At 42.2% G+C, this 22,597-nt stretch overlaps 1 protein-coding gene across 1 annotated transcript in view; it reads left to right on the forward strand.

Moving 5' to 3' along the window:
- LOC117217431 (uncharacterized) overlaps positions 1–15,591 on the forward strand; it is a 236,332-nt gene extending 220,741 nt beyond the window's left edge. Inside the window, exon 5 of the mRNA XM_076525680.1 lies at positions 6,910–15,591. Within this exon, the coding sequence (XP_076381795.1) occupies positions 6,910–7,254 (345 nt within the window). The 3' untranslated portion in view covers positions 7,255–15,591. The remainder of the gene's footprint in view (positions 1–6,909) is intronic.
- Positions 15,592–22,597: the final 7,006 nt, after the last annotated feature.

Here is a 22,597-nt window from a genome sequence, read left to right on the forward strand (position 1 = left end):
AGTAGAAATTTTTAATTCATTATCATTGCGCCGCTTGGTATTTCTCGACATAAGATAAAACAAGCGCTATCGCGCTGCTTGGGTCTTTTCGTACTCGTTTAGAGAAAGCGCGGTTGCGCTGTTTGGGATTTTTCGACAGTGTTTTTTCAATAGCCCTTGGGACTCAAACGGTTAAAGAAACGGTTTAACAATGAAGGGAGGCAATGAAAAGATGGTGGCGGTGGTGAGTGGGTTAAATCCGTTTACAGAAAAATTGAGGAAGGAGAAAGGGGTCCTATGACGTTTCGCAAATAAGCTAACTTAACTAATGAGGAGGTCTTACGACGAATACATTTAAGATAGAGCTTGCAGCATCCCGTAATTATTAACGCGGTGATCGTAAAGAGCCGAGTGATACGATTAAAGTCTTTTTTACAAGGACGATAAACAAACTATGATGCGCATAAAAATTACTACGTGAATCGAGACACCTCGTCTCGTCGATTGAGAGCCGACTTCTCAAGAAACCCGCGTCGATCATACTGCCGCATATGTAGATCCTTACGCAACTTTATCGAAAACGTACGCGAGATGCGCAATAATAATTCAACGCTATTTCTCACTTCACCGCCAATTTGTTGAAATCAGAGACCAGAGGGGAAACTTCGTTTTAGCTTCAGCCCTTCGAAAGAGCATCAAAGAAACTTCGTCTTGCACAAAATACCACTTGGAATCTCCGTTTTCGCAGATTATTTTAATTACTCGACGGCAAAGGGAGATTTTATCTTTGAACTAAAAAGAGCGAACGTCGGGGGAACACAGAAAAACAGTTTGCCGACCATGACCAACAGCCGAGTCTTTAATCTTTCTAACATCTAGAAACGATTGTCGCATTAAAACCGCCCGCGTTTTAAGAAACCGCGTACACGTCGCGCACGCGAGGCTTTTTTTCTTCTTTTTCTTTCTCTTTTTTTTTTTTTTTTGAAAAAAAGGCATCACAAGGATGAAATTACGTCAGGGAGATCAAAGTTCTTTGAGCGAGCCGTTTGAAGCCGTCTTTGAACGGCGCGCGTGAACACAGCATTCGAGGGCCGCGACAGAGGTTCGCGCAGTTTCTCCGGTCGCGTTTTCCATTTATTAAACGGCCGTTGATTAGCGGCCGGTAATAAGCGCGCGTTTTCGAAGAGGCGCGCACGGCCGCTGGGTAATAACGCGTGTAAAAACGGATAAATTGTCCACGGTCCGTGTGCTACCGCCGGCTAGAACATGCTCGCTTTCAGGCATTAGCCTCTCGACGCGCGACTCGCAGGTGTTGAGCGGAGTCGCGCGCGTTTATCAGGCTCCGCGCTCGTATCGTCCGTTAATATCGCAGTTCCCGGTGTGTCCATTAACCGTGCACTCGGTAATTAGCCCCGTTGATCGCGGCGTTCTGCGACGTTATTCGCGACTTGGGTCCTTCGCGCGTCAAACGTCTCAAGAGAGAGAAAGAAAGAGAGAGAGATAGATAGAGATAGAGGAGAGAGAGAGAGAGAGAGAGAGAGAGAGAGAGAGAGAGAGAGAGAGAGAGGGAGATGAGCCAGAGCCGCATGGAAATTCAGTCGGTCGTTAAAAGCGTCCGCGCGAGTGTTTTACGAATTTTTCGGGATCTTTAGATAGCGCTCGAGCGCCGATTTCCGTCCCACCCCCTTGGGTCCCGGCAATTAATGTCGACCCGAACACGCTAATTGGCTCGGAATATTCCAAGGCGCAATCAACGCGCCGAGCCGAGACGGGCCGGCCCGCGTAACGCGCGCGCGCGCCCTCTTAAAATATTCCCGATGGAGGAGAGCTTTTTCGAGCCGCTTAATCGGGTTTCTTCGACGGGACTTGATTTCCCTCGGGAGATCAACCACGGTTAATACTCGCTCGATATCTTGAAACGTCGCGAGACGCGATCCGCTGTTCTCGCCTGGCCTACCGCGCACCAACACATCTACCATGTGTTGCTCGTTATCATCGGATCGCAAATCTTTGTGCAAAATAAAAATTCTCCATGTTAATCGCGGTTAATAGTAAACCTTTAATTATATTTCTCTTCTCTTTAAAGTCGAAAATTCCGTAACAATATCCTTCGATTTGTCTAATGAATGTTTTTTCAATTTTATGCTTAACCTATGCAGTTTCGTCACAAATGAATCAAATTCGCAATCTAGTGATCACTCTTCAACGCGTCAAGTATCGCATACCAATCCCAAAAAACGCATTAATCGTTCAAATTTTGTATTTACATGTACACTCGTATTATCGTTAATAGACCGAGGATTTCGAATACATTTATGAGAAAAGTGAACAGATCGAACACAAAACTGTAAAGACGTTAAAAGAATTCATAGATGTTGTTACATTGTGTACAACTCGTTACAATTACTAGAAGGGAAAATACATTTTCATTTTACTTACATTCCTTGTAATTGAGTTCGATAATTCTTATTTTTGCATAAAGATCCAATAATGACAAAGAGATCGTTTGTATTCTCATGAATTAGAACAAAATACCAATTATGCGTTCCGAAAAATGAATTTCCAGTTCACTGAATTATCATGCATCACTCGTAACTTATATCTTGTTTTCACCTATCGATTAAATCCCAAACTTTAATAGCGACTAAATATGATAAATAATATAAATTATGATTATTATTATTATATATATTTAAATTATTATTATTATATATATTTAAATTATTATATATTTATATTATAATATAAATTATGATATTTCCAGGAAATGAGAGATGCATGAGGTCATTTGAAGTAACTTTTTCCTTAGCGAAAATGTTCTACGAGGCTTCGTTCACGAGTAATTAACGAAAAACATTGACCAATGAGAGGCGAGCTCGCCTAGCGCTAGGCGATCGAGCCAACGAGCGATGCAAGTCCAGTTCCGTTGATTGGCTCGGCCGCCTAGAGCTAAGCGAGCTCGCTTCTCATTGGTCACAGTTTTTCGTCAATAACTCGTAAACAAAGCCTCGTAGAACATTTTCGCTAAGGAAAAAATTACTGCAAATGATCTCAGGAACTCCTCATTTCCCGGAAGTACCATAATTTTGGGATGTTCCTGTATAACGGAACGTCGATTATCCGGGTTAAGCAGAGTAACGCGAATGTTCGGATAATCGAGCAGTTATGAACTTACAGTGTGAAATTTCATCTTCATCGATTTATAAATTAAATCGCATTGTATTTGGCAGGGCTGGCCAAAGCATCGACCATCCGTCTGATATTATCTACGTTTATTTTAAAATTAAACTTATTTCCAGCTTTAGATTACTACTTTTCTTATGACCACTTAACACATACGATGTTGGCAGACCGCCGGCTATAATTAAAAAAAAAAGGTCGCCCGTGGTGGTCAAAAGTTTGTCCACCCTGGTGTATCGGTTATCCTAAATTCGGTCGATCACGCGTGAAAAATCTATTTGGAGAAGCTGAAAATTTCATTGAAATCGTGTGACGCATAGTCAAGCTACAGCCGTTCAAAAATGGAAAAATTGCCTGCTTTTTATTGAAATTCGTAAAAATCTGCGACCTTCAATTGCCCGTAGCTCACAACAACGTCACCCAATATCAATAAAATTTTCAGTTTGCACGTAATTTATCTAGATCTACGAAACGCATCTTTAAAATTTCCAGGTTCGAATGAAAAAGTTAAACCCGAGCGTTCCTTACTTTTTTGTATCATTCCAAGAAACAGCAAAATTACCAAAAAGTATTTTAGCCATCGCACGGCAAATATCTCTAAACGGAGAACCGGATAATCGCGGTTGAAAAATGATTTCCGTGATAGAATGCACTGCTCGCGCACAGGCGAATTCGCAGCCGGTTGCGGGGCTGAAATTTAGGTGCTCACGAAAATTCCTCGGCCAAGAGACCACCACTTTAGACCCAAAGACCGGGGTCCCCGCCGTGGACTCACCCCCAAAATCTGCAACAATGGCCGAGAGGGCCATTTGCGGGCATGTTCTCGATGAACCGCATATCCGAGAATATTCTCGCAACAAGGAAGCGAAGGTTGGGATCGGGTTCTACCCTCTCGAGGCTTCTGGATGCCAGCATCGAGCTGGAGCAGCAGCGCGTCTTCTGAACGGCTCTCGAGGGTCACCGGTTAGAATTTCAGTAATCCTACGCCCCTGCCGCGCGCGAGTTGCTACCCGTTCAAGGAACACGCCTCGCATTCTAGCGAACTGTTCGGCGAACGACCGAAAAAATATTTATTTATTCGCGGCGGATTCCCGTTCGCTACACCGATTCCTATTGCGCTTCGTCATCGGCGAGCGTTCGCGAATATTAAACGACCGCCGGGGTCACGGGCTGTATTCCGATTGATTGGCTTCGAACGCGTTCGATCGACGTCTGCCACTGGTTTGCGAATTTTCTTGGTGCCCGCCGATTGGTCCTGGCTGCTGCAGCCCGAATCGCTGGGGGCTCGCGGATTCGTTACACAAATCATTCATCCGTTGATTAGAATTTCCGCGGTGCTCGCGGTCTTGGCGCGAAAGTCGAGAAAGTCCGCTTCGCGGGAAAATTGTGCCCGTTAATTTTCTATTATTTTCTCCGGGAACTGGACGGCGCTCTAGATACGGGCTTGACCTTCCGGTCTTCGGATAATAGATACAAAAAGAAAGAAATCCGATTCGAGACTGCCGGGCGTGAATCACGTCTAGAGGAAACTTTTATCTGAATTTCAGCAGAGCGGTCGAAGATGCTTTGACGTCGATATGTGTCAGTAAACTCTTGCTCCTCGCATACTCTGTGTTCACCGCACCGGAACGTTGATCAGCCAATCGGTTTAATTGCCCTGCTGATCAATTAAAAACCGGTGGAGAGCGCCGCAGATGGGGTTCAGACGGCAGCACCATGTGCGCCGATGTTGCTAGGGTTGAAGAAACATGAAAATAATATCTATTGCTTCCACATACCACCGCGGTAATTAGAACTCGGCTAGGATTGTGTGCTGCTGTAAAACGGAATCTAACGTTTAATCTTTAAATTAACGATGAAGGCTAACAATGCTGGCTGAACGTTGCGATATTTAATAAATATTCCCAAAATGGGAATGTGAATAGGGTTGATGTTGGCATATCTCGTTGGAAGCATCGGTTGTGTCTTTTCTTTTTCTTAATGTCAGTAGACAATGTTTGTCGAATGACTTATCATACCACGATCTTCGTTACAAGCTTTAATGCAACCTCTGCCGAAAAGTATTCGATCACCTTTCAAAACGGAATAACTCTTTTCAAACTGGTCTGACTTGATTCGAATCTTTTTTCAAACGTTAAAGAGATTAGTTTATGGTACAGAGGCTTGCATACTTTTTGTTCATTCTGATGTTACATAAAATGACAGAAAAAGATAGAAAACAGTCGTTTTTTAACTTTTTCATCTGAACCTGGAACGAAAATTTAAAAAATGCATTTGATGCATCTCGGTTACTTGTATGCAAACTGAAAATTTCATTGAAATCGGTTGACGCACGCTCAAGCTCGATGACGAAAAAATGACCTGTTTTTGGTTGAAATTCGTAAAAAAAACTGCAATTTTCACGATCTTCAATTATTTGTAGCTCGTAACAATGTGAACGAGTTTCGATAAAATTTTCGGTATGCATCCAATTTACCTAGGTCTACGAAAAACGCATTTTTTAAATTTTCATTCCAGGTTCAAATGAAAAAGTTGAATCACGAGCGTTTCTTATTCTTTTGTCTCATTGCAAGCAATAGCAAAATTAACAAGAAGTATTTTAGTCATCGCGCAGAAAGCAAGTATTAAAAAGTATTTAAAAAAGTATTTAAAAGTATTTTAGATGGAGGAATACTTTCTGCTCGACGCTGGTTTTTTTTTACGACACTGTAGTCTCTGTAGTCTCTTCAGATATTAACGCTATAACGATAAAACGCGTTTCTAAAAAAGCATAGATTCGCGTTTAATTCTTTGGCGTCGCAGTTACTTGTACATTAGCAATTTTATGGATCGGTAAGCAAGAAGTTACGTCGAGCATCAAAATGTAATCAAACTTTAACCCTTCGCGGCCTCGGAAGACTTCGCCCTTTCGTTCCGGTTTGCCTACATTTATTTGACCATGTTCCGCACCATCCACCAAATTCACTGTATTTAAACAACTCAAGATCTAAGTGGCAAGATTGAAAGTCATTTATGTGTATTCGAAACAAATATTTAATAACTAGAAAAACCTTCGCGTACAATCTAAATGTTTAAAAAAATATATAGAAAAAGCAGAGAAAACTGCTTCATCTAACCAGCTAGGCTGTTGCCAAACTCTTAAAAAAGAGAGTGTACGTAGAATGTGTCGCAAAAAGTAAGCGACGACAACTATACTGTAGCTTTTCATAATAATTATTTATATATCTTTATATATTTATTTATATATATATAATTTATTAATAAATAAATAAGTATATAAATGAATATGTAAATAAATATACAAATATATAATTAAATATATAAATACATAATTAAACATGTAAATACATTAATAAATATATAAATATATAATTAAATATATATATATATTATATATAATAATTAATTAATAATAAATTTTCTTTTAATAAATTCGTTAATAAATTTTCTCCAAATATTCGAAGCGTCTTACACGAACATATTTCAGTTTCCACGAAACTTGCAAAATAAACAGCAAAGTTTTACGCACAGCGAGCATACTCGTCGCAGCACAAAATATTGCCATATTTCGTGACGAGTGCGCTCGCGAAAAACGGCTAACGAATCAACAGAACTTGCGAAACGCCCTTAAAAAAACCTAAAGTTTGGTTTAGGATCACGGTACCCGGCACATCGACCCTTATAACAGTTCGACCCAGCCATCGTCGGAAGCTATCGAATCCCTGACTGACGGTGTCCCTATTTTTCCAGGAGAGCGAGATATACCAGAAGTGCGTGCGACCGCCGCCAAACCGGACGGTGTTCGACAGCGAGAGCCCGCCGCCTTACAGGAGCCAATCGGCGTTGTTGGACGCGCCGGACCGGATAGTCCGTTGCCACAGCGCTGGCAGTTCGTTGCTGAGGGTGTTCCGAAAGTTCCCGAGTCCCGGCAGCTCGACACCGGCCGTGGTGGTGCCGCCGAGGAGGCCGACCCTGTCCAGTTATTCCGAGTCGAGCAGCAACCTGAGCAACCTGTCCAGCCTGACGGTGGTGCCGTGCGAGGCGGACGAGAGCCAGCAGCAACAGCACCACCACCACCATCAGCAGCACGTCTGATCCGAGGCGCGGCCGAGAAGAAGGAGAACACTCGAGGCCACGATGACAGCGGGGAGAGAGTTCCTGCTCGAGGTCGACGGTCGTCGAACAAGGATCTCGTGGAAGCGGCGACGAGCCGGCGGCGGCGGCACGGACCAAGCGAAACGGAACAAGGAAGAAGCTGACGACGAGGGCGAAGCGCGAGCGAGACGCGAAGAAACCGCGGCGGAACAAGGAGAGCAGGGGGACGAAGGGGAGGAAGACGGGGGGGAAGGGGAGGAAGACGATGCTGACGCCGAAGCTGGAGAAGACGTGACGAAGAAGGACGCTGGAATCGTCGCCGTCGTTCTGCCCTCGAGAATCCTCGAGGCGTCGAGGATCCCTCAAGACTGACTCGCAGGAGAAACTTCGGCCAGCCGATGCTGCTGCCTGCCTCCTCGTCCCGCGGGCGAACAAGCGGATCGGCCGCGCGGGTGCGCGCGGCTACCGCCGCTAGCTCCGGGGGAGACCAACAGAGAAATCAGAGAGAGAGAGAAAGGAAGAGAGAGCGAGAGAGAGAGAGAGAGAGAGAGGACAAAGTGAATTCGGATGATGATCCTCCTACACGACCGGCAGTGAATGGTACTCCAACGTGTTTCGGGACGGAGAACAATGTTCTCACAGTGAAGTGGAGACAGAGAGGAGAGGAAGAGAGAAAAGGGAAAAAGTGGCGGGGAAAAGAGGGGGCGAGGGGGTGGGAGAGGGGAACTGGGCTGCTTTCGGGTGTTGCGGGTCGGTCCTCCGATAGCTTCCTCGATGCTCGTCGCCCTGACAGCGGTCCCGAAGAGAGGCCAGTCTCGGAGCCTAGATCTCAGACAATTCCAAAGCACTGAAAACCGCGCGAGAAACGGTGTGTCGGGTTAGTCAGCGACACACGGACGGTGGGCCGGCCGGGGACGCGAGCGTCTTTCGCAAGGGGGACGCGAAGGCAGGCCTAGCAGACGAACGCGGATCGAGGAGACTCGCTCGCGTTCACGCTCGGAACCCCGGCACCTCGCTGAAGGATCCCTGTTCGCGACGAGCTTCTCCCGTCCTCCGGGCGCCGCAAGACCGGGCGGCAGGATGGACGAGAAGGTGGAAGGAGATGAGAAGAGGACGAAGCAGAAGCATCGTGCGGCAAGCAAACGCGTGACCTACCGGACGATCGATCATCGAGTGGAAGTTTGTTCTCTGCGACAAAAGACTTAGTAAATTATTTATTGGCGATAATTCGCGTGCGAGGCCTGCGCTCTATCGACGCGGCGAGAGCGAGCAGGCGGGAGGAAACGAAAAACGGGGAGGGCCCGGGGTCGCGTCCGGACGCCTCGGGTCGTCGTTTCGGGTAAATAACGAATGCGGTGTGCGTGTCGGTATGAATGACAGACGAAGCCCCCACCCCCGCGATCGGGTTCGGACCGGTCGCGAGATACGTACGAGAGGAAACAGAACGAAGAGCGTGCAGGCGCCCGCGCGCGCTTGCGGATACGACAGTAGACGGGTCTGGTTCGCGTGTGTGTAAGGCTAACGAGCGTGTGCCTGCGAACGAGCGAGCGAGCGAGCGAGCGAGCGAACGAGCGAGAGAGAATCAGAGGAAAAGTAGTGCCAAGAGCGTAAAAAAAGAAACTCTGTACATATTAGGTTAGGTAGTTCAATATCAATATAATTATTACGACTAAAAATGATATGCTATATACTGATTAAAAGTAATACCTTACACCACGCATAAACACGAGTTGACGCGCCGCGAACCGCTTCGGGACGCGCGGACACCTCGGCGAGGCGCCCGGAAGAATCGATGCTCCACGAGGAGAGGCCCTTCGCTCGGGATTTCCCATAGGAACATCTAATTACGAGCCGTTCGAAATCATGCCGAGCTTCTATCGACGCTTCGTCTGTTCTGTCGCCCGCGCGCAACGATCGATATGCACAGCGAGATCCGAAACAGAAGAAATTAGAAATTACCTAATTTCTCGATGGCTATAGACTGCGGTACTTCGCGACACGACTTTCATCCACGCGCTGACTGCCGTACCTCGAAGATATTTATTCAATATGACATCCGAATTTCAAGATTTAAGATCTAAAACCGGAACGTAACGATAAAGATTAGCTTTTAAAAGAAGGATTGCAGTCAAGCTGTTGATAATTTTAGTATCAATATTCTTCGATTCTCTTAATCTTTCTACCGTTTGTCACGTTCAGTGTCGAACATCAACTCCAAAAAATCCCACGTAGAAAATTAAAATTTGCCACAGAGGTTTAATTAGTTGAACTCTTTTGTATTGTAGAAATATTTAGTAATGTTCGGTTTGTTCGATTATGTCGCAATAAAAATGAATTACCAAGACTTGGTTAAGAGTCTTAAAGGTCGGTAAAAGGCACTTCAAAATGTCGCTTACCGATTTTTCTCGTTAATTGTTGAAGTCCGCAGTCTAGCGATGGACGTCTGACCCGTAAATTATTGTTTCGACGAGAAAAGGATCTTAGCCTGGCTATCGACGCAGCGAGCGGGAAACATTGATCGGGAATAGATATTGGTATTCACGTTTTAGTGATTGGTATCGGCCGAGAAGACTAGTCCGCCGGTAGAGAAGGAAGGGAGATCGATTCGCCGGGAACCGGAAGTCCCGAGGAGCTGCGCGCCCTGCCGCGTTTCCGATGGCTCGCACGATGTCTGATATAACGCTACTTTATTATTATTCAGATAGATAAGGCTTCAGTTTTTGACGAAATAGGACGAGATCTGCCTTGACGACGAACCGAGAGTCGACGAGCTGCTCCGTTACACTCTTTTTCTACGTTTTCGAATCCAGTCGATTCTGTACATTTTCAATCAATTCACTGACGGCAATACTGGGAACCTATTGACACGTCGATTGCCGCGACGGTCATACATGGCTGACATAATTTCTTGCTCAGACTAGAAAATTAATTTTTACGCAGGAGCAAGAATTTGATTAGGGTCCCCTAAGGATATCGACGAGTCTGACAAATTTAACTTTATCGGTTGGCTGCGGATTTTTTTATTTATACAGTTTGAGTCCTCGACGGTCGCCGGTCGGTCGGGATAGCTTGATTGGTTAACCCTTTGGGGCACTGGATTTCAGAAAATAAAATAGTCCCTTGTTGCACAGAAATTTCATTGCGTTTTAAATGAAACAAAATTAGTATATTTTTATTGTCAAAGGGATCACATGATATAAAAACATAAGAAAAAAATAATAATTTAATTTAATTTGTTGTTATAGGGTGGAACTCGAATAGTCCCACCGTGCCACATGGGTTTACGAACCCATTTAAAAACGTCCTCATTTATTATATGATATCATTTTATAAAAATGTCCCACTATGCATTACCGTGCATCCAACAGATGGGACATTTTTAATCCCAGCATGCCTCGAGCGAAAGATCCGGTCCCGACCTGTCCGATCGACTAATTCTGTCCTACATTTACGCAGCTTCTGTTTCGAACACCGTTCGGCAGTCGACGTGTTCAACTTTGCAGTGTCTCCGTCAGGCAAAACGTTTCCGACTTTTCTTCAATTCAAAGCAGCGAGCCATGTTTCGTATTACTTTGGCGCATAAACGAGTACCTATCGATGTTAACGCGAAGCCGAGAATCGCGGTGAAATTAGTTTACCGTAAGGAGAGCTTTATTAGTGCAATTCGAAGGAGCCAACCAGCAACGAGATTCCCGAACACAGGATTTGTTCCGATTTTCGTCCGTCGATCGGTCGTTGCGTTCGAACAAGCGTCGCGATTCAAATGGGAACGTCGAGCAATCGGTCGCGTCGACCTCGGTTCTCGGGCTCGGTACAGAACGAAACTACTGAAGTATCTCATGAGAAGTCACCAATTATTGTAATCCTTAAATCTGTAAGAACGGAGGGGTAAATTTTCCAATAAATTACCGACAGGTTAGCCCCGCGACGGTGGCCCGTGTGCGCGGCGAATTCAAGCCTAACACCGCGAGGAACATTCTCCAAAGCGAACGTAAAGAAGAGCACGCGACTTTTGCAAAATCTTGCCGGCAGTCTGTCCGAATCGATCTGTAACGAAACATTGGGTCTCTTCGATCGTCGAAAGATCTCCAGGCGTTCGAAACGTTTCTGGGCACGACGATCGTTAAGATTTCGAGGGCGCACACCGAGGGCCAGCCGCGGGGCCGGCGATGAACCAACATTTGGCGTCGAATATGCGTAACAAAACGAACCAATGCCGATGAAACAGTAAACGAAAAGAAATAAAATAAAAAAGAAACAGACACAAATACGTATACATAGATGAATCCACCGAGCTGTATTCACGTATGTATACGCGTAGAAGAGAAATCCGATTTTTTTCAAGATATATGTCCGGGCAGTTCTACACACTACACGCAGCACACGACAGAAACTGAACACACGCGCGCGTACACACACACACACAGAAAGCATACACGAGACACGACACTCGACCGTTTCTCTCAGCGGCGCACAGCTGAGGGCGCCGAGGAATCGATCCCAATTTGTTCCATCGTTGAAAATGTGTTCACGCGCATGCAATATTAGGTGATGAAGAAATTTAATCGTAATTCTCTATGTAAAGAACGTGGTAACGGGGACGAGGGACGAAAAAAAAAGAAATAACGAACGGAGAAACGAAAAGAAGAAACGAGAGACGGGGAAAAACGAACAATATAGCGGGTTATTATCGGAAGAGATGAAAATCAACGGTCCCTCGCGATCGAACGAGAGGTTAATCGATGAGAGGATGCGAGAGAGCGACTGCGTGTGTGACTGTTAGAGCGCGAACGAGAGAGAGAGAGAGAGAGAAAGAGAGAGAGAGAATAAACAGATAACGCTAAATCCAATGGGTCTTGTGCAAGCCTCGGTTTAAATTAAAACTGTTATCGACTTAGATTAAATTTTAAACGGTCCAGGAAGCTCTGGAAACTCGGGAAAAGATACGTTCCCGAGCTTCGTCATTGTATATTATCATTGAAGATAACGCGGTACTGTCTCGCTGCGTGTCCGACCCTCTCCGGATCCGCGATCTTAGAACTGCGCTACGTCCGCCGATGAAACTTTTTATGGTGTTAGCGTAACGTGAAATCCGAGGGAACACGCGATGAAATTAGTGGATCAGAATTATGCGTGAAAGAAAAGGCTCCTTTAGAGTCCGGTGACGAGCGTCGTTCTAGATCTCGGTTCAGCCGCGACGGTCGATCCGATTCGACCTCGTTGCTTGTCCTTCGATGGCCCCGTTCGGATCAATGCTGCTCTATCGCAATCGGAAACGTTACGATAAACGTTCTATTTTCATTGACGCGGAATCTGCCGAGCCTCGACATCGATTAGTATTCGTTGTTCGGCGAGAATCGCAGGATTACGTTCGTTTAAATTTCGTGCTGTTTTTTTGTTATGTGTTCGACGATCGATGGAGGAGAGAATAGGCAGCGGCGAGGTCCGAAACGGGACGGACACGAGACGAGGCAGTACCGTACTCGAGGATTCGTTAAGTCTGGAGCTTCTGGCAGGTCTGGTACGAGCGAGGAGATTTGATCATTTGTGGCCTTTCGGTGAGGAATCGGTAGCGATCGGGTTGGGAACGAGTAGACATGTTCCTCCACGTGTTCGCGACTCTTTTAAAAGCGTATTTCGACTCAAACGAACGGCTTAGCTCGTTGGATCGGTACTCGAAACGCTGGCGCTCGAAGCGGGTGGAAGAGCGTCGAATTCGATGTTGCTCTTCCGACAATTGATAGGAGAATTTTCAACGTTCGCGACGTGACGTTCATCGTGTTCCCTACTTTATCGGATAGGAGACGCTTTAACGCTGGATTTACGGAGCACAGAAAACGGCTGTTTTATATTAGTTTATGAAAGTAACAATAAGACGTCTGTTCTGATTTTTGACAAGCGTTATTTCGTAACATTTGCCGTAAGTGACGTATAAATTGAACGAATAACTCATAAATGTATCTTTACGATATGAACAATCGTAAATTCAGAAATTGGTGACCCGTCGTTTTGACGGGTTCCGTAAATCCAGCGTTAATATCGATCTTCCGAAGAATTAGGAAAATAAGAGTTCAAGTATCTGTAGGGAACAGATATAGGATTGTATAGAGCATAATTTAAAAAGTGAGAATACATTTATATATATATATATTTCGTCGAATGTAAAATTGCTCTTTTAACAATTGATAGGAGAATTTTCAACATTCTTGACGAAGTTTATCGAGTTCCCGCTTCATCGGATAGGAGACTCTCTAATATCGACCTTCCGAAGAATTAGAAAAATCAGAGTCCGAGTGTCTCCACGGGACGGCTGGAATCGTATAGAGAGCATAATTAAAAAAGTGAGAGAATATATGTATATTCGTTCGACTTCTGTTTTTCTCACTGTTTCCTCTTTCGAAAGATTCTTACATCGGCGGCGGTCCTTCGGAAACTCCCAGAACCGAGGAGCGTCGGGTAAAAAAAGTGTCGCCGGGAAAACGAAAAGTAAGAAGCCCCTTCGAGCGTCAGAGCGAACGAAAGCCCGTTTGTCTTGTCCCCTCATCGTTCGTACGTATTCTCGGAAGCGTTCTGTCCAGGTTGATCACTCATCGTCGACGAACTGAAACGGTATAAAGAAAAAAAATATCTGGTGATTGGACTCGTCGATCAACCTCGGCCGCTTCCGGTCCATCTAGTCATGCTGAGCCGTGCGTGTCCCGTCGGAGGGTTTTTGTATATCAGTCGTTCGGTCCATCGGTGGATCCTGTGTTAGACGTGATCGTGATTTCACGAGGCGTTTCCCAAAATTTGCGAATTGGCCGCTTAAACGCCAACGAAACGGAATTCGGCTACGCGAAGGCTCCCCCGGGAGCGGTAATTATTCTAATGGTGTAATTAAGATTGGTGTGTCTAGTCCGCCACGATGAAGGGATCTGTATATCAGGCTGGCTCTCCTTGTTGTCTCAAAAAAGAGAAAAGAAAAAATTAGACGAAGTAACTGGACGTTCTTCCATCTCGCCTTTTAGCCGATCCAGAGGCAACAGGGAACGATCGTTCGATCTCGCGGATCCCCTTCGTCCTGGAGCGTAAATCATCCTTTTTGTTTTGTTGTCTCTTGTCATTTACGTTATTAGGTAAACCGGAAATAGGTAGGACGAGGAAGGATGAAAAATCGGATCGATGCACAGACCCGCAGACTGATACGGATGCTAATCTGAGAATCAAAATTTTAGGACGTCTCGTGGTTTCTCGGAGACGCCGCCGGTGTCTTATGAGCGCGTCTTTCGGTGCCCCTTCGGCGGTCGGATGCCCGCGGGAACGGTTGTCGGGTTCGCCGCGGTTACGGTCATCGATGGGTCGAGTACCGAAAGGACGGGAGGGATGATGGGTGAGAGCGTATGCATGGCCGGAGAGAATGTTCGGAGGCGAGAAAGGGATTGATGAAAGCGAAAGACGTGTATTGCGAGTCGGCGAGAGGAAGAGAGAGAGCAAGAGAGATTGAGAGAGAGAGAGAGAAACGCTAGCCAACGTGTGTGTCATTCGAATCGGATAATCATCGTTTACATTGTCGTCGTGATATACGGGCGGGAGAGTGAAAGAAAATGAAAAATGAATAAAAAATACATGAGAAATTGGGGAAACTTTTTTCAAAGTAATCGATCGATGTTGTAGGAACCAGTGTCATTTAAAGTAGTAGGTCGCTTCTACCAAAAGGAAAAGTCATCTCGGGACAAGTTAAAAACAGTTGTTTCTACGTGATTCGAAAGTCGCGCCCAGCCGCGTGGCCGCGCTCGAGGCGACGCGAGAGAGTTCAGAAGGAAGACAAAAAAAGAAAAGAGGACAACCAAAAGAAAAGGAAGATGAAATAACGAAAGACGAAGATAACGCGCCAGGTTCTTCGAACTCTCGGCGCTTGCTTCCCTTCTTTCCTTTTTCTTTCTCTTTTTCGTTCCGTTACTTGTCGCGGAGGATCTCGAGCTCCTCGAGCGTGCCGAGGACACGCGGGAAGGTAAACGGTTTTTTATACAGTAGAATTGTACCAATTGTACCACATAGGAAATGAAAAAAAAAAAACATAATGGTGTTCGTTGTTCACTGCTCTGGCTTGCTAGAAACAGCAAAGTAACAATAACTCGGGCCTCTCGGAGGCTGTTCGGACCAGGAGAGGCGTGAAAATCGCAAATAAAAAGACTGCTGACCAATAAAACGAGCGTAATTCAATCGATAGAACTTGCTCCGGACAGTCCCCTTCGTGCCCCCCGGTATGAATCGGCAACATTTCGACATTGCAAGATTATTGGTGTACTTATCACGCAGTTTTCTACAAAATAAAGAAAACAATTTTGAAAAAAAATAGATCTCGTACAAAGCATCGCTCATTTATGACGTCATCCCGCCCCTCAAATTCCTAGCCTCCTCAATAGCTAACGTATACGAAATAATCATTTTAATGTATTACGATGAAAGAGGCAATTGATCACAAAATAAATCGGTTTTAAAATAATACAGACTTTATGCATTTTTTAAATTAATTTTTTTTTTTAATGTCTGCTACTATCAATAGTCGAATAGACGCCTCGCAAGCCCTATCGTTTTCTAATATAGAAACAATAGACAGTCGAAATTTATAAAGCGTTCGATTTTCAATATTTTCGGACTTTCGCAGATTTTTAAAAAGTGGTTGTCTTCCTTTCAAATTCAAATGTACCGCGCCATTGATTGACTTGTGGCGCATCCTGCAGCGACATTTGGAACTACAGGTAGGAGGTCCTTACAAATCACGCAGTGGCAAAACGCTCAAACTGTTCGCCAAAATTATCCACATATGATAATTGTGAAGTGCGCCGCAGATGGCGCTACAGTAAACTAAATGTAGGTAATGTATACTTCTGTCTTTTTAATATTATTAGTTTTCTATTGTTTCAATAATTCTGATATAGATTAGTTATTAAACTATCATATTAATGAATTTCAGGTCACGTTGTGAATATTAATTCAACTTTTTATTATTATTTACCAACGAGTATCATTTGTAAAATAGTCTATAATAAATCTTCAAAACGCGTCGACATAAATACATATCTCGCAAAGTATAATTTATTTCTTGAACTATTAATTTCGGTTCAAAATATTTAAATTAAAAATATTAATAATGAAATGAAACTATAGATGTGAATAATAATATTACGATTAATTAATAAGGCTGTCGGAATACTCGAATATTCGAGCGACTCGAAGTGCAGAAATTGGCTATCAGTTTGAGCTTTTCGCCGCAAGTGGCGCCACAAGTACTCCGTTTAGAACTTTTCCACGTCGGTAAATTAGCTATCAATTACTATCAACTTACTACTACGCGTTTGGCGCGGTACTGACCTTTTATCTCTAACTACGGCTATACATATACGTAGCTTAGGGTCCGTTTATAGTCTTTGCGTAAATAAAGATTATTATAAAAATGAAAATATCTCTAATTCCAAATGTTGCCACAAGAAGCGCCACAAGTCAACCAATGGCGGTTTGAATTGTTTTTAACTAAAAAAAGGAAGAACCTGATTTTTTATGATACGTGTAAAAACCTGAAAATAAACGAGGACGATTATGGCAATCTATGGGTTCAACTCAATGCATTGTCACGGACATTTTGAGACCAATAACATAAATATTAAGCTATTGGTTTTAATTATTTAGGTTTCTCCAGGAGAGTAGAAAAGAAGTGAGAAATTTTGTACACCGTCAGAATATTCTTTAACTGTTAAATTGCACTAACAAAAGTGATTCAAATACAACAGAATTTATGCTAGTCGTCAGACTTGGAACTGAGAATGCAGTAAATGTTCCTTCAAATTTCCGTGTCCTTTGACTCCGATGTTCGCCGATATTGAGACTATTTAGTATATTCCATTTTATTAATAGTGAAAACATTATTTTCTTCTCATAATATATATTTTCTCATAATTATATACAGACCTATAAAACTTCATATTTCGTCATTTGTGGTACGCGATCAAGGATTCTACTGACTTTCTATTTACGAATAATAATAATAATAATAATAATAATAATTGACGCTTAAATTCATTGATATGTTCTCAAAACAAATTTATATGTAACTGAATTTTATCGCAACTATTTATCGCACTAACTACTTACCGAACTCCTTGATACCAAGTAATTTCATCAAATTCTCCATCTCGAAACGAAACTGGACTTGCGAAAGCAACATAACGCAAAGCTATTTATACGGGACCGAATATAAGTAATCTAAACCATTTACACGGCTAAATTTAACGTCACGTTCATTCAGCAGCAACCGACACCATAGCGTTACATCGAGCAAGATAACCGCAATCGTAATGAAGAACACGATTTACGTGGGAAATTCACTATTTTAAAAAATGTGTCGTCCCCTTACATTCTATCATTTCTGGAAATTCTTATTCAGATAGAGAAATATCCTCCTTTCATGTAAATCTTAATTTTAATAACTTCGTTCTATCCGCAATTAATAAATCAGCTAAGAATCTATGTATTATATATGTCCCAAAATGGTTAGTGTTAAAGTTACTAGTATAGTAAATTCTCCGCAATTGTCGTTCGGCTTGGAAATGAAAATGGACAACTTGGGAAGAGCGGATACGATTTTTCGAGTCTTGCGGCTCGTTTTGATAGTTATTGATAATCGGTAATTATAAAAACGAGCCCTAAGGCTTGAAAAAGCGTATCCCCTCTTTTCAAATTGTTTCGAAGCTAAGGCACAATTGGGGACAATTTTTATATAATATATTTAATATTTAATAATGATTTATACATAATTTATTTATAATAACTTTGACAATTTATTATTATTCCTATTATTATTATTATTATTATTATTATTATTATTATTGTCATTGTTATTATTACATTTATTATTTTTATTATTTTTACTTTTATTATATATATAATATTTTTAGCTACTGATAATAGCAATTTAAAATTCTGATCAATCCAGAGCTTCAGAATTCAACGATGAAGCATCAAGAATCAGAATTTACAATTTTTCAAGTATACAACAGATGTTCGCAGGATCTTTAGCATCTTCGACGAGTTTGCGAAACCAGCAGCAAGCGAACACTTGGAGAACCGCGGCCGACTTCCTACACCGAATTTGGCCTGATAAACAAGCGCGCAAAAATACTGCCGTGAAACATAATACGAGCACGCGAATACATAGTATCTCTATAATACCCATCATCTAGCTCAGATTCCAGCTGGAGGCAGGTCGAAACACTCGTGCACAGTTTTTCGCAGCGATTCTCTTCCAATCGGTCGTTCGCGACGATGGTCCATGCGATTAAAAAAGTTCTTCGATAGTGCCCGCGCAAATAGACATTTATTAAAAAAATATCGAACGCAAAAATTCCGTGGCTGCGTTGCTACATTCTTAAAAGCTCAATTATGAAAAGCTGAATTCCTCGATCATTATTTCTCAATTATGAAAAAGTGGTATGATAAAGTTCAGCACATATGTATGTACAGATTTAGCATATAATACATGAATGCGTAAGAATGTAAACAGAAAATCAATAACGGAACGCGGACATCTTTACATCAAGAAGTATTAGCAACAATTAACAACGCTCCTTCATATCATATTTATATTTGCATCGATTATTTTCTATAAGTGCAGTAAATTCTCCCTAATTGACCCACAGCTTGTACACAAAAATGGACAATTTTGGAAGAGGAGATACGATTATTCGTGCCTCCTCTTCCCAAACTGTCCATTTTTGTTTCCAAGCTGAGGATCAATTAGGGAGAATTTACTATCTATATAATTTTTCGGATAATTATTTCTCGATTTAATATTTTCCGCAATTATATCACTATTTCGTTTTTCGGATAATTATATCTCTTTTTTATTCATTTTTTTGGGTGGGGGAGGTAATTGCGTCTCCATTTAATTTTCCGGCAAATCATGTCTTCACCTAATTTCATTGCTGCCGAAGTTTAGAGAATGCTATTCGTTCAGATTCAAAATTGACAAAATGATTGTTTAAATTACGAAGAGCCGACCGCATCTAATTGCTCGACGCGATCGCGATCGCTGGATCGGTCACGGTGTGCTGATCGATCCGATAAGAATGGGGGCGGTAGGAAAACGCGGGAAACTCGGAAGTCGGGGGAGGACGGAGGAGAGGAGGGCAATGTCCTAAGCGGTTTCGGGCGCGGTTCTTCGAGCTTAATGAACACGCGGCGATGGGTGGCGGCTTAACCAAAGTGACGCAAAGGGAAGGAAGTGAAAGAGGGCGGGTGGCGTCGTTTAAATTTGGAGCGGCGCGCGCTCGGAAATAGACGTTTCTTTCCCTCTCTCGCGTTGTGTACACGATCTTCTGCCCTCGCCCGGTTCCGCGTGGCTCTTCCCGATCTTCCGATCCTCTTCGGCCGCGCACCGAACGACCTCTTTACCGGAGTTCAAGACGCCCGCCGGAAGTGACGTCCCCGCGGAACGGAAGCGGCATGCAATCGGCCAAAGCACGATTCCAACAGCGCAAAATCATTTCGTGCGTTCTAATTCTCTCTTTCGATATATTATATAAATTTCGATATATAAATTTATATGTAATAATATATAAATTATATAAATTTCGATATATAAATTTATATGTAATAATATATAAATTATATAAATTTCGATATATAAATTTATATGTAATAATATATAAATTATATAAATTTCGATATATAAATTTATATGTAATAATATATAAATTATATAAATTTCGATATATAAATTTATATGTAATAATATATAAATTATATAAATTTCGATATATAAATTTATATGTAATAATATATAAATTATATAAATTTCGATATATAAATTTATATGTAATAATATATAAATTATATAAATTTCGATATATAAATTTATATGTAATAATATATAAATTATATAAATTTCGATATATAAATTTATATGTAATAATATATAAATTATATAAATTTCGATATATAAATTTATATGTAATAATATATAAATTATATAAATTTCGATATATAAATTTATATGTAATAATATATAAATTATATAAATTTCGATACATTCGAAATAACAATAAATTTTCAAAATAACACTACTGAGACCCTGGTTCTCCTCGTCGACGAACAGATATTGTTATAAACTAAAACATTCTGTTTACAAACCGGAACTCGATTATTTAATTACAAATTACTGTCGATTTATCGACTCTTAAATTGCATTTTCTAAGTTAAAACATTGCTCGTTTCGATGCAATAACGTTTAAAATTTCTGATTCTACGCTTGCGGTAAACGCAACAAATCCAACTTCCTCACAGTAAACCCAACTTCCTTAATTTTTTTGACAATGGCCCAGCCGGATGAAAAATCTGAAAAAAATTGAGTGCACTGCTTGCGGTAGCACCTTATCAAGGAATTAATATAAAAAAAAACCCTATTTTTGTTTTCGAGAAATCTTCAATTTTCCGATTTTATTTTTGGTTTTCCATTTTTTATAAGCACAGCTTGCAACGGAAAAATCTGAAAAAATTCTATAATATGCGGCTCGATGTCCAAAATAAGCCACATTTTTTTCAAAATTTTAAAAAATCACCGAAGGGGGAAATGGACGGGAAAGCGCGGAATCTATTTTACCCTGTAACTTACCCGAACGGACAAGTTACAGGGTTGAAATTTTGCACAGAAATGAATTTTCCGCGCGGAGAACAGAAATGAGAATTCGCAACTGGGGGATGTCTGTAGTTTATCGATGAAGGATGAAAATAATATCGAGAATCTGAACCAGGACCAGATAAAACGTATGATTTACGATTTCGTTGAAATTATAACTGACGCGTCTCTCCGCCACTACCACGGCTATAGTGCTCGCGTGTGTCGCATAATTGGGAATTTTTGGATCTAGGCAGAGACACTTGGCTCGAAGATCGGCTAAAATTACGAAATTTATTAAATTGTAGCTACTTTTGAAAATGCAGCTAGAACGCTTGGGACCGAGTCGGTGTACCATGTTAACGTGCAACCTCTTCGCGAACGAGCTCCCAACGTGTGTAATTTGTAACTCTTTTCTTGGAATCTCGTGAGAACGTTCTCTCGCAAAGACAACCTTGCGGGGGGATTGCGCAAAAACATGACTGCGCCGGTTTAAATGGCACGGAGAGATTAATAACGCGCGTAATTCGAGCCCGGTTAATAATAGCATAATTTCACGTAACGGCGAATACACGCGTACCGGCAACATTATCGGGCAGGCGAGCCTCCTCTCGCAATAATGTTGATTTCAAAGTGGAGCCCGCCGGTGGCTTTAAACGATGATCACATTTTCAAGCCGCACGGTCTCAACAATCAACGTAAATTACAGAGTGGCGGCTTCCTTGTTACAATACGGAGGAGACCGGCAGTTGTTGACACGCGAAAATCGCGCGATGGTGTCTGTCGACGTGCCCGACGTTACCGCTGCGGCCGCGCGGGGTTGTTGACAGCCGCCTTCGCACGGCGATACAATGGGAACGCGGCTACATCGATGATTCGGTCGATCTTTTCTAAAGATACAATTCCGCGAATACTGCCGTTCTTAACATTAGATTCACGGAACCCGTCGAAATCACGGGTCACTAACTTTTTAACCCTTTGTACTCGAGTGGCGACTCCGAGGCGCCATTAAAAATTGTTACGTCACGATTCAAAATAATTTTACTAGTCAAGCTTGTTTATATTTGAAGATATGTTGAAAGCGCAACTGTTGCACGAGCCACAAAATTCAATTTCGCATGTTCAAAATGCACTATATTTCATAAAATGGAAATACCGTGGGTCAGAAGAACTATTTTCAATTTCACGTTAATTTGGCCACGAGTGCAAAGGGTTAATTTACGACTATTCATATCGTAAAGATACATTTTGGAGTTGTTCGTTTAATTTATATGTTACTTACGGCGAACGTTACGATAACACTTGTTAAAAGTCAGAATAAATGTCTTATCGTTACTTTTACAAACTACAATAATGCTTCCCTTACTGACGTTCAGATTGTCCACAAAAATGGACAATTTGGGAAGAGGAGATACGATTATTCGAGCCTTTCGGTTTGTTTTTATAGTTATAAATTGTTAACAATTATAAGAACGAGCCACAAAGTTCGAATAATCGTATCTCCTCTTCCCAAATTGTCCATTTTTGTGGACAATCTGAACGTCAGTAAGGGAGATATTACCGTAATATGAAACAGCTGTTTTTGTGCTTCGTAAATCTAGTGTTAAGCATATCGAAACGGATCTAATATTAAACGATTTCCGATTTCGATGAATGCTCGAAGTTTGACGGTGCATTAAAAACGACGCGATA

Source organism: Megalopta genalis, chromosome 12 (genome assembly GCF_051020955.1).
Source record: "Megalopta genalis isolate 19385.01 chromosome 12, iyMegGena1_principal, whole genome shotgun sequence".
In the NCBI taxonomy this organism is placed as follows: Eukaryota; Metazoa; Arthropoda; class Insecta; order Hymenoptera; family Halictidae; genus Megalopta; species Megalopta genalis.